Source organism: Typopeltis vanoorti, chromosome 17 (genome assembly GCF_054136105.1).
Source record: "Typopeltis vanoorti isolate ZY-2024b chromosome 17, IOZ_Tvanoo_1.0, whole genome shotgun sequence".
Lineage (NCBI taxonomy): Eukaryota > Metazoa > Arthropoda > Arachnida > Uropygi > Thelyphonidae > Typopeltis > Typopeltis vanoorti.
In genome coordinates, this window is record NC_143565.1 from 53,228,787 (window position 1) to 53,241,266 (window position 12,480).

The following is a 12,480-nucleotide window of genomic DNA, read 5'->3' on the forward strand; positions in this document are numbered from 1 at the left end:
ATTTGTTATCAGCAATGGTAAGTTGTATACCATGAGTGAAGAAGAGGACGCAATTTATAGTAAAGTGGATGACAAACAATATTAAACAGGAATTGCATGCGAAAAAGAGGCTATGGAAGAGATATAAGGAGACAGGTGAATAGATGCATGAGGAATATAGGACACAGACCAGAAGAGTGACTAGTGTGGTAAGGAAAGCGAAACTGGAATATGAGAGGAGATTGACATTATGATCCAAAGAAAATCCTAGGGAATTTTTTAGCTATGTGGCCAGTAGGAGGAGAAATGACTGTGGAAGAATGATATTGTGGGATAAAAATGGGAATAGAGTGACGGATGCAGAGGATATAGTGGAATTGTTCAATTAACACTTTATTGGAGTATTTCATCCTAGAGGAGTCGGTTTTAATGTTAGAGGGATAGGACTGGTTCGAGGTCAGGAGGTACAGGAGGAGAGTGTGTTTCAGATACTGAGTATTCTGGATGTCAGTAAAGCTGTGGGACTGGATGGTATTTCACCACGAGTTTTGAAAGAATGTGCTAGGGAATTGACAGTGCCTTTAACGTGGCTTTTCAGTGAAAGTCTGGCTTTGGCAAAGGTGCCCAGGGAATGGAAGGAAGGTAAGATAGTGCCATTGCATAAGGGTGGTAACAGACTGGAAGTGTCTAATTATAGGCCAGTCTGTGTGTCATCAGTAGTTGTTAATATCTTGGAGAAAGTAGTGAGGGGACCGTATACAGCATTGGGCAGATGAGGGTAATGTTATCTGTGAGAATCAACATGGATTTGTGAAAGGGCGCTCTTGTTTTAGCAATATGCTAGCCTTTTATAATAAAGTTACAAGAACATTAGATGAGGGAAAGGCATATACTATAATTTTCTTAGACTTAGCAAAGGCATTTGGCAGGGTGCCACATGATAAGCTGATATTTAAGTTGCAGCACATGGGTCTAGATGTCAGATTGGTCAACTGGATTCAGGATTGGCTGTCTGATAAGTATCAGAGAGTTGTGTATGGTGGAGCAGTTTCAAGGAGGCAGAGGGTTACAAGTGGGGTCCCACACAGCTCAGTACTAGGACCTATATTGTTTAACCTTTATATCAATGACATAGCCAGTGGATTGCAGGGGGATATTCAGTTGTTTGCGGATGATGCGAAGCTGGGAAGGATTATTAGTAATAGTGCAGATGTGGTAGCCCTGCAAGAGGATTTAAATAAGCTAGACAGATGGGCAAATGAATGGGGATGTCAGTTTAATGCAGCAAAATGTAAGGTCTTGAGGTTTGGGAAACATCGATGGGATGCTGCATACTCTATGGGAGGAGTTATACTGGAGGAAGTAGGGGAGACAAGAGATCTGGGGTTGATGATTGATAGAAACCTGAAGTTTAGGGGACATATTGCAAAGGTGGTGAAGGTAACACAGAGGATTGCTGCTATTATGAGAAGGACACTGACCTGCAGAGATAAGAGGGTTATCATTCCATTGTATAAGTCTCTGATCAGACCACACTTGGACTATTGTTCTCAGATTTGGTCCCCAGGATTTGAAGGGGATAAATTAACTGTGGAAAGGATACAAAGACGGATGACAAAGATGGTTTCAAGACTGTACAAGGATAGTTATGAGGATCGGCTGAGAGAATGTGGACTGCAGAGTTTGGTGGATAGAAGAAGGAGAGGTGATATGATTGAGACTTTTAAACTGTTGAGAGGTGGTTACAGGGTTGACACTGGGGAGTTCTTTAGCTTGGTTGAACAGCAGGAAGGAGTGATGACAAGAGGCCATCCCTGAAAGTTACGAAAGGAAACTGTGAGCAAGAGGGTAAGGAGTGGTTTCTTTGTGTGGAGGGTGGTTGAGCCGTGGAATGCATTGCCTGATGGAGTGGTGGGAGTGAGAACGGTCAGTGAGTTTAAAGAGTGGTATGATAGACTTTGTGTTTCTCAGGGGGGGACCTCCCCCTCGATGAATCTTGACAGACTATGTTCTTAGGAAGGACCTCCCGCGTTGAGTCTTTTGACTCCTTGGAGGCCTGAATAATAACAATAATAATAATAATAGTTTTTCCTTCTTTATTGTATATAGGAACTATCCATTTGTTTCTTTTTCCACTTAATTTCCTTGTAATATCATACAACTTTCAAGTATCATTTATATATGCAGCATCCTCTGCCTCTTGTGCTAGATTTTGTATGTATTTTCTTTTATCATTTCTTGCACTTCTTTTTATTTCTTTATTAATTCGCTATATCTTTCTGCTTGTTCTTGTTCAACATTTTCATCAATCTGTAACAGTTTCTCTTTTATTCTATCTCTCTCCTCTATTTTTGATTTGGTGTTTTCTGATATCCATTCCTTGTCTGTATTAGTTCAAAATCCCAATATCTTTTCTGATGTGCTTATTAGTATGTCTTCAATCTTAGTCCATTTTCCCTCAATGTTATCTCCTTCTCTTTTTTCGAGTTTATCCTATTTATCCTGTAGAGTTGTTATAAATGTATTTCTAATCTCTTTGTGTTTGAGTTTTCGATTCTAAACCTCTTCCTGTTGTGCACTGTTTGTTTATTTTTGAATATTTTTACTTTCATGGTAGCTGTTAGGAGAAAGTGATTTGAATATATCTTGGCTCCTCTTTTAACTCTGACATCCAGGAGTGATTTCTTCCAATTCCTTGATATAAGTACATGGTCTATTTGGTTCTTTGTCTTTCTATCTGGTGCTATCCATGTCCATTTGTGTATTTTTTTATGTTGGAAGAGACTCCCTCCTATTGCAAGCTGATTGAGCATACAAAAGTCTATAAGTAACTCTCCATTTTCATTTATTTCTCCTTCTGCATACTTTCCCATAACAGTTTCTTTATTAGTATTATCATTTCCAACCTTAGCATTAAAGTCTCCAATTATAAGTTGCATATCTTTTTTATTTGTTGTTTCTCTGTAGCATGTTATAAAAATTATCCTTTTCTTCCTGGATCACATCATTTATTAGTGCATATATAACAGTTATTGTGTGTTCTGCTTGCCCGCTTTAAATCTAGCATTTAGTATTCTTTCGGATATTGGGTTCCACTCCATTAGTGCACCATGAGCGTTCTTTGTCATCATTAGTGCAACTCTCTTTGTGTGGTCATTTGTATTTTGGTTCCCAGAGTAGATTAAATAGTGACCAGAGTTTAATTTGATTTTTCCAGTTCCTATCCATATCGTTTCGCTTAATCCCATTATTTCTAGTCTGTATATTTCTAGAACTCTTGAGACTTGGTATGTCTTCCCAGTTTCGAACATGGTTCTAACATTCCAACATCCCAGTTGGAATGTTAAAACAATCTAAGCTTGTCTTTTGGTAAAGTGTCTGTCACTTTCTTCTGCACCTCTACTTCCCCAGAAGGGCTTTCTGGTCCACATTCCCAAATCTTTCACAGAGGTGCCTCGTGTTCGTGGCAGTTTGTGTTCTATTTTCCTCATCCAGTATCACATTTTGGAAGGTTTCAGTTTGCATTGCAAAGATTTTTTTCTGAGCCTGGGTTGCTAGCCCTGCACTCAAACCCTCCCCATTTTTCCAGGCTTGGGACCACCAAGTCAAGTTTTCACTAAGCATGGCTGGGTTATTGCAAAGTGAAATGTCTTGAAATTTGGACCACAGTGGGATGAAAAGTATACACTTGGTGGGGAAAGTTTGGAGAAAATTGAGGAGACAAGAGACCTTGAAATGGTGGTGAATAAGGATCTGAAGTTCAGCAGTCACACTGCACAAGTTGTAAAGTCATCACATCAGATTACAACAATGATGCAGAGGATTCTGCAGAAATAATCTGCAGAAATAAAGATCTGGTTCCATTGTATATTATATATGGCCTCGATCAGCCTTCGTATAGATTATTGTACACAGATTTGGTTTTCGTGGTGATGAAGATATATTATTATTATTATTTTTTTTTATTCAGGCCTCCATGGAGTCAAAAGACTCATCATGGGAGGTCCTTCCTAAGAACATAGTCTGTCAAAATTCATTGAGGGGGAGGTCCCCCTAAGAAACACAAAGTCTATCATACCACTCCTTAAACACATTGACTGTTCTCGCTCTCACCGCTCCATCAGGGAATGCATTCCATGGTTCAACCACCCTCCACACAAAGAAACCACTCCTCACCCTCTTGCTCACAGTTTCCTTTCGTAAATTCCAGGGATGGCCTCTTGTCATCCTGCTGTTCAACCAAGAAAAAGAACTCCCCAGTGTCAACCCTGTAACCACCTCTCAACAGTTTAAAAGTCTCAATCATATCACCTCTCCTTCTTCTATCCACCAAACTCTGCAGTCCACATTCCCTTAGCCGATCCTCATAACTATCCTTGTACAGTCCTGAAACCATCTTTGTCATCCGTCTTTGTATCCTTTCCACAGTTAATTTATCCCCTTCAAATCCTGGGAACCAAATCTGAGAACAATAGTCCAAGTGTGGTCTGATCAGAGACTTATACAACAGAATGATAATGTTGGATCCTACTTCTTCTTAATCTATACTTTGGATCCGACATGATTACAATTACGATGTTCTTAACTAATTGATAAGTTGTGAGTTGATTTCTAATTCAAATATATAGAAAATTTATATTTAAAGACTGCGCCACTCTATATCTGGATTAGTTCAAGAATTGAAGAAAAATCAACCTTCAACTATTTCTCCTTAAAATATATACTGGCCGAGTATATTTGACTTACTTAATTTACCCGCTTTGGTTCAAATATTTTATGAATGGTGCAGTAAAAGAGATTCAGGCAAAATACAACTTTTGATTAACAAAAACAAACATTTAATTCTATAATCACAAATTATACACTTAAGATCAAAATACTAAATAAGTTATTATAAACACTTCGGCCTTTCTGATAATACTGTCATACAAATTCAGACAATGGTAAATCTGTTATCTCTAATACAGCTTTCTCACAGTTCTTTAAGTTCCAAATACGATAAAAATTGCAGTAACACTTCCTCACAAACAAACACTTTTAATTTTACACTTCGCTAATTCTCCACAATAGTTACTGTTAGTATCAGGGAATTCTAAGATGAAACTCACACACTTCTCTGTACAAAAATATTAAGGTTGGAATAATCTTACCGATAATCTTTTCTTCTTCATTTACTTATACGTAAACACTTTTTATAACTGTAAACACTTTGAACAGTAAACGGCGCTCATTAAAATAATTCTTCTAAGCAATAACTGAATTAATCATCAGTCACAACATACATAAACAAACGTTGTTGCATAAAGTACTACCGATCACTCATGAAATAAAGCAATACAATAATTCCTTAACTTTAGGTTTTATAAGCACAGTTGTTCATTCCTCCGACGTCAATTTAATCCTTTAGGTACCATAATTCTTAACACCGCTATCATTAAACTTAGCTTTGTTGCCTCTAATTATTCTCTAGTTACTTCATGCTATACTTCAAGTTTCCGTGTGTCCTTGAAAGGTGGCCCTGAAATTAAATCTCAACTCAAGTATTGCTAGTCTATTTAGTAGTCACTCAGCTGTTTTCCGTAGCTATAATTGTTATTCTACAACTTATTAGCTAACCGCCTCTCGACTAGTAGACTTTATTTAGCTGCTTGAGTGACTTGCCGACTCGCTATTATCGCACTGTGATTCCCGAATGCTCCGATTCCAACCTAATGCCAATCTCTCTCTTATAAATCTCTAATGCTCCCAATATATTAATAATTCCAGCGTTTGTCACTTATATATCTGTTTTTCCCGCCTAAATTGTTCTCGTGATCTAAAACTCTTTTTAATAAACCTTCTCCTCACGTTGTATTCCAATTCTCGCGCTCGCTTACTTACATGCATCTCCACGACAACAAAACAAAATATAATAAAATTGAGCTATTGCATAACGTTAAACTTTCACAAACAGGAATAAATAAAGAATATTTATATTTTAATTAATGCGCAGTTAAATTATCAAATACAAGTTCTTATTATATTAACATAGTAATAACTAAAATAGCTTAATAATATTTAATAGTCTTTTCATTATTAATACATATATCTTGATTGAATAATTAAATATTAGACAAAATTAAAGTAGTTATATGAATATTAAATTGTGAAATAAGTTGTTTACATTAAATAATATTTACAAGTCTAGCCTTTGTGATTGAAGATCATGTTGGATTCTGAAGCAAATAATAATTACTCCATCTCTATATATTCAGAATCCAACAATAACCCTCTTATCTCTGCAGGTCAGTGTCCTTCTCATAATTGCAGCGATCTTCTGTGTTACCTTTACCACCTTTGCAATATGTCCCCTAAACTTCACATTTCTATCAATCATCAACCCCAGATCTCTTGTCTCCCCTACTTCCTCCAGTATAACTCCTCCCATAGAGTATGCAGCATCCCATCGATGTTTCCCAAACCTCAAGACCTTACATTTTGCTGCATTAAACTGAAACCCCCATTCATTTGCCCATCTATCTAGCTTATTTAAATCCTCTTGCAGGGCTACCACATCTGCACTATTACTAATAATCCTTCCCAGCTTCGCATCATCCGCAAACAACTGAATATCCCCTTGCAATCCACTGACAATGTCATTGATATAAAGGTTAAACAATATAGGTCCTAGTACTGAGCATTGTGGGACCCCACTTGTAACCCTCTGCCTCCTTGAAACTGCTCCACCATACACAACTCTCTGATACTTATCAGAAAGCCAATCCTGAATCCAGTTGACCAATCTAACATCTAGACCCATGTGCTGCAACTTAAATATCAGCTTATCATGTGGCACCCTGCCAAATGCCTTCGCTAAATCTAAGAAAATTGTAGTATATGCCTTTCCTTCATCTAATGTTCTTGTAACTTTATTATAAAAGGCTAGCATATTGCTAAAACAAGAGCACCCTTTCACAAATTCATGTTGATTCTCACAGATAACATTACCCTCATCTGCCCAATGCTGTATACGGTACCTCACTACTTTCTCCAAGATCTTAACAACTACTGATGATACACAGATTGGCCTATAATTAGACACTTCCAGTCTGTTACCACCCTTATGCAATGGCACTATCTTACCTTCCTTCCATTCCCTGGGCACCTTTGCCAAAGCCAGACTTTCATTGAAAAGCCAGGTTAAAGGCACTGTCAGTTCCCTAGCTCATTCTCTCAAAACTCGAGGTGAAATACCATCCAGTCCCACAGCTTTTCTGACATCCAGAGTACTCAGTATCTGAAACATACTCTCCTCTTGTACTTGTAAACCTCGAACCAGTCCTATCCCTCTAGCATTAAAACTGACTCCTCAAGGATGAAATACTCCAATAAAGTGTTCATTGAACAATTCCACTATGTCCTCTGCATCAGCCACTCTATTCCCATTTTTATCCCACAATATCATTCTTCCACAGTCATTTCTACTCCTACTGGCCACATAGCTAAAAAATTCCCTAGGATTTTCTTTGGTTCTTAGGGCTAATCTCCTCTCATATTCCAGTTTCGCTTTCCTTACCACACTAGTCACTCTTCTGGCCTGTGTCTTATATTCTTCATGCATCTTCTCTTCACCTGTCTCTTTATATCTCTTCCATAGCCTCTTTTTCGCATGCAATTCCTGTTTAATATTGTTTGTCATCCACTTTACTCCAAATTGTGTCCTCTTTCACTCGTGGTATAGAACTTACCATTGCTGCTAACAAATATTCTTTCACAATTTCCCACGCATTAATGATATCCCGGCCTTCCAATTCCTCCCTCCATGAAACTTCCCAAAGTTGACGTCTAAGACTATTATAATTACCTGCATTATAATTCCACATAAGTTCCCATCTCTTTGATACTCCTGCATGTCTATTCATTTTCCAAGTCAAAACCATATATTTACTCTCTCCAACTGGTGGGAGAGATGTCAACTCAGTTATTATCAACTCTTCTGATGCTATAACCAAATCCAAAACTCTTGAACCTCTTGTTCCCTCTGTTACATGTTGCCTAAGACATTTGTCCCTCAAGAATTCTAGAAATTCCATTCCCCTGTTGCTACATGCATCTTCCTCTCTCCAATTTATACTACTGTAGTTAATATCTCCCATAACAATCATTCTTCTTGCACTTGCCAAACTTAGCTGTCTAAACATCTCCTGGTCCCCATCCTCTGTGCTCCTGGGTCTGTAGCAACATCCACTAAATATCCTGTCTTGCCTACCTCTACCTCACACCATACGCTCTCAAAATCATTTGTCTCAATTCCTTCCAAAGCCTCCACTCTTAGAGGACATAAGTCATCACTTATCATAAGCAATATCCACCACCACGCTTTTCCCCTCCTATCCTGATGAAAAATGCTATACCCAGCGACTTCTATTCCTGTTGTTATATCCCCCTCTGTCAACCATTTCTCAGTGATCGCAATAATTTTTGGCCAGGCTGATGCTATCTGTGCCATCAATTCCTCTCCCTTATTCCGGATACTCCTGGCATTAGTATAACGCATATAAATGCCATTGTTTCTATACCCAGCATTATCCCTTCTAGACTCTACTGGGCTCAGTGTTACCTGACATTGTCTCCCTTCTACCAAGTATCCATTCCCACAAGAGGCCACCCCTGCTACCATCCTCCCTGGAACACACTGACTCGTTCAGAACAGCAATCTCTCCAGATGCCTACGTCCTTCCGCATTCAAATGTAAAATGATCTCTCGCATACAATTCCTCTCTTTCCTCAAACGCACTCCAAGCATCCACATATACCATCCTGCTGTTCTTGTATGCATGAACAGTATGCAGAGAACTTTTGAAATTTCCTCATATCAATAGCCCTTGAAAAATAAATGTATATAAAATGGCTTATTTTTTTTTTCCCCTAGTTGGTGGAAAGCATTCTGTGAAGTTAGCATCAGCTCCATCTCTGCCATTAAGAACTATATTGAAACAAGTAAGTATATATGTACTTCTTGTAACTGTCAGTCAGTGTTTAAATGCTGACAGTTTTCACCCTAAACATGATTGGCTAATACAAATGCTGGTAACTCTCATGCAAATAGCACTAGAGTCAGTCACATCATTATAACAGTTTGCTTAAAATTTCCATCCGAAGCTTCATAGGAGTGATGCTATGTTGAAGAAAGTTCACTAAAAAACCTTCCACTATAGCAATCTGTATATTAACAGATTATATTATTATTATTATAGGTATGCTTGAGTTATAAGGTGCATTGTGAGAGTATACACACCAACCACCATTATGCTTGTCATACAAGTGTTTTAAATTCATTCTTAATACTTGGTTATTCAGATCATAATCTCATCCAGGTTTCATCTCTAGTGGAATGCCCTCTTCTCAGTCATTCTCCAAGATTTTTTACTCCTCCTTTCCATGCTCAGACTACTGTTTCTGTTCTTCAGATCTAGACACTTGTGATCTTCATACAGAATTTATCCATGTTGGATAACTTTTGTTTGAAAAGAGTTGGGAATGAAGGCTTTCATTGCCCACTCTGTTCAAAATTCCCATCCTATAACCAAGCTATGGGTTTTCAAAAAAGTGCATCTAGACCATCTCAAGCAAAGAAAAGTTACAGCTTATGTAACTTAAGTGGTTTGAAACAAAAACTCAGTCATCATTTACAGCTTATACCGAAGTTCCCCAACACTTGCAAATTCATCATTAACAAGGGATCTGATTTTTTGAAAGGGCTAAATGTAGAAAACTTAATGCCTATGCTCATGGTAGTCATGTCTGCTGGTCTTTTACAAATACTGTTGGGCACAACTTTTGTCTGTTTGTGCTTCTATCTCTTTATCATCCAAATGCTAGTATTGCAAATCACCTAAAAATGGTCTCCTGGCATCAGTCTACTCAGCTGGAATTCACTCTACAGCATGAAAGCAAGTCCATATAAAGCCAGTTTAAAAAAAAAAAAAGTTTAAAAAAAAAAAAGGTAATATGTTCTACATCCAACTATCTATAGCAAACTTGTAGGGATCACAGAAACACTCTTGCTTTAGTGGACAGCTTATTATAGTGAATTTTTTTAGCATGTATTTTACCTATGGACTGTGTTGAGACTTTTAAGCAGTTTGTTACAGGAGTATTTTTTATTGTTATATGGGAATCTCCTTAATCAGAAGACTTGTCATGAGAGACCCGCACTATCCTTGATACACACAATACCTGTCGTACCTCTTCTTAAATTAATTCACTGTCAGGACACTCAAAACTACTTCTAGCAGTCCATTCTGCTCATTCATCATTCTTCAAGCAAAAAATTTAATCTGCACACTCTTACACAACTTCCAGGACTGACCCCTATTTGCTATAGTGAGTTAATTCAGCATAAAATATGGAATTTAGCTATAATTGTAAACTGAATCTATCAAACAATGTGATTTGTTTATTTATAAATATATATTTACTTTTCAGATGTGGGTATGTGCTTTTACAGTATTTTTTACATTTTGGATAACACTTTCAGTCTTTCCTGCAGTTCAGGTGCTTACAAAATCCACATCAAAGACAAAAACTTTATGGACTGGTAAGTAAAGAAATTTTAAAAAACATTTTTATATAATATTGCTTATATTTATTTTACAATTGACTTTCAGTATAGAAAACTAATAGAGATTGCAGAAATGATTTGCCAAAGTGAATTTTTTTAACAGTATCTTATGTAGTTTTGTTATAGTAATGTTTACCATAGTGAGAGTCATGTATTATAAATGAATAAAGAATGTTCACTTATAATACACATAAAAATGAATCAAAAAATGAAAGAAAGAAAAACTATTACTTGTAAATGAAATTAAAAAATTAAAAAATTGTAGTGCATGTAATCCAGTAATGCTTTCTAGTTTGATGACTCAAAATAAGTATTGTGAATGTTTAATTTTATGTTAAATAAGCTTTTCTGTAAATCATTTTGGTAACATCCTGGTTGGCCGAGTGGCTAGCATATCCGCTCTCCAGCCAAAAGGCTGCAGGTTCGAATCCCGCCGTGGGCATGGATGTTTGTGATTGTCTGTGAAGTACTAGTGGTGATAGGCGGCAGTAGATGGCGTTGGTGTTAGATGATGAAGGTTGGTAGAGTGGTGAGACGAGAAGTTGTAGAGTGGATGCCCTCCCTCGATTAGTCTTTGGATTCCCTGCAGGTGTGATGTAATAATAATAACATTAGTACGCTCTGATCACCCCCCCCCCCAGGGCACATTCCATATTCATAGATTTAACTGCTGAATAACATGACCATATGCCTGAGGTTACCTTCTCTGGCACTTGGGAATAAAGTATTAGTAATGAATAAATAATTTATCCAGTAATGCCATTTATTCATTCCTAACACCTCATTCTCTTTCCTCATGCATTTAAAAACATAAAAATGTTATGCCAAAAATGATCGATTGGTGAAAATGGTAGCACACATGATAACTAACGTGCAGCTATGGTGGGTACTTTGTATGGAGTGAATTTGTTGGATGAAGGAACACTTGTATAATATGCCTGATGAATTGCATTTGATAGTTTTGGAGTTAGATGTCTGTAGAGAGTGTTATTTATTGAGAGATTAGAAGTGCAAAATCAGGGAAACTAGAACTACTGCAGTGGGGAGGATGCAGCTATGGGTTCGACTACCCCCTGGGACAAATGAGTGTGTGCGTGTACAGAAATGATTATGGAATTCTGCATGCAGTTTCATAAGTTTCAAATTTGAATGGGTTGGTAATGACATCATGCAAGGAAAACTAAGGGCCCAAGGGTATGTTGAAATACATGTACACAAATAGAACTATTAGAAATAAAAGAGAGGAATTTTTTGTCATTGGTCAACTTGACTTAGCCAAAAAGTATTGGCATCAGGGAGACCTGGTTGACAGAAAATGATACAGGGATAAAATGTGCCCTGGCATATTTTTTTTTTAGTCTTACAAGTTCCAAAGGAGTGGAATGAAAGGAAGATGAAGATTGTACCATTTCATAAGAGAGTCGACAGAACTCATGCATCAAATTATACCAATCTGTATGTCAGGTGTTGTGGTTAAAGTGTTGGAGAGACTAGTGAGAACCAGTATCCACAATTTGGTTGACAACATTGGTATTATTTTTGATGGACAGCACAGATTTGCTAAAGAGAGGTCATGTTTTAGTAATAGGGTGATAGATGCTTGGACGAGGGAGATGGATACACAATGATATACTTAGATTTTGCAAAGGCTTTTGGTAGATTACCAGATGATAAGATTACCAGATGATACCCAATCCTATCTGCTCTAGTCAAACTAGAGCAGATAGGATTGGGTATTAGACTAGTGCATTAGATTGAAGATTAGCTATCTGATAGGTATCAGATATCAGAAAGTTGTGTATGCAGAATCAATATCCCAGAAGATGAAGAACGTCACTAGTGATATGCATCAAGGGTCTGTTTTAGGTTAAACCATTGCTGTTTAACCTGTATGTTAA

At 37.4% G+C, this 12,480-nt stretch overlaps 1 protein-coding gene across 1 annotated transcript in view; it reads left to right on the forward strand.

Moving 5' to 3' along the window:
- LOC150097392 (equilibrative nucleoside transporter 3-like) overlaps positions 1 to 12,480 on the forward strand; it is a 234,354-nt gene that overhangs the window by 172,359 nt on the left and 49,515 nt on the right. Inside the window, exons 10-11 of the mRNA XM_090407415.1 lie at positions 8,891 to 8,958; positions 10,447 to 10,558. Of these exons, the coding sequence (XP_090263541.1) occupies positions 8,891 to 8,958; positions 10,447 to 10,558 (180 nt within the window). The remainder of the gene's footprint in view (positions 1 to 8,890; positions 8,959 to 10,446; positions 10,559 to 12,480) is intronic.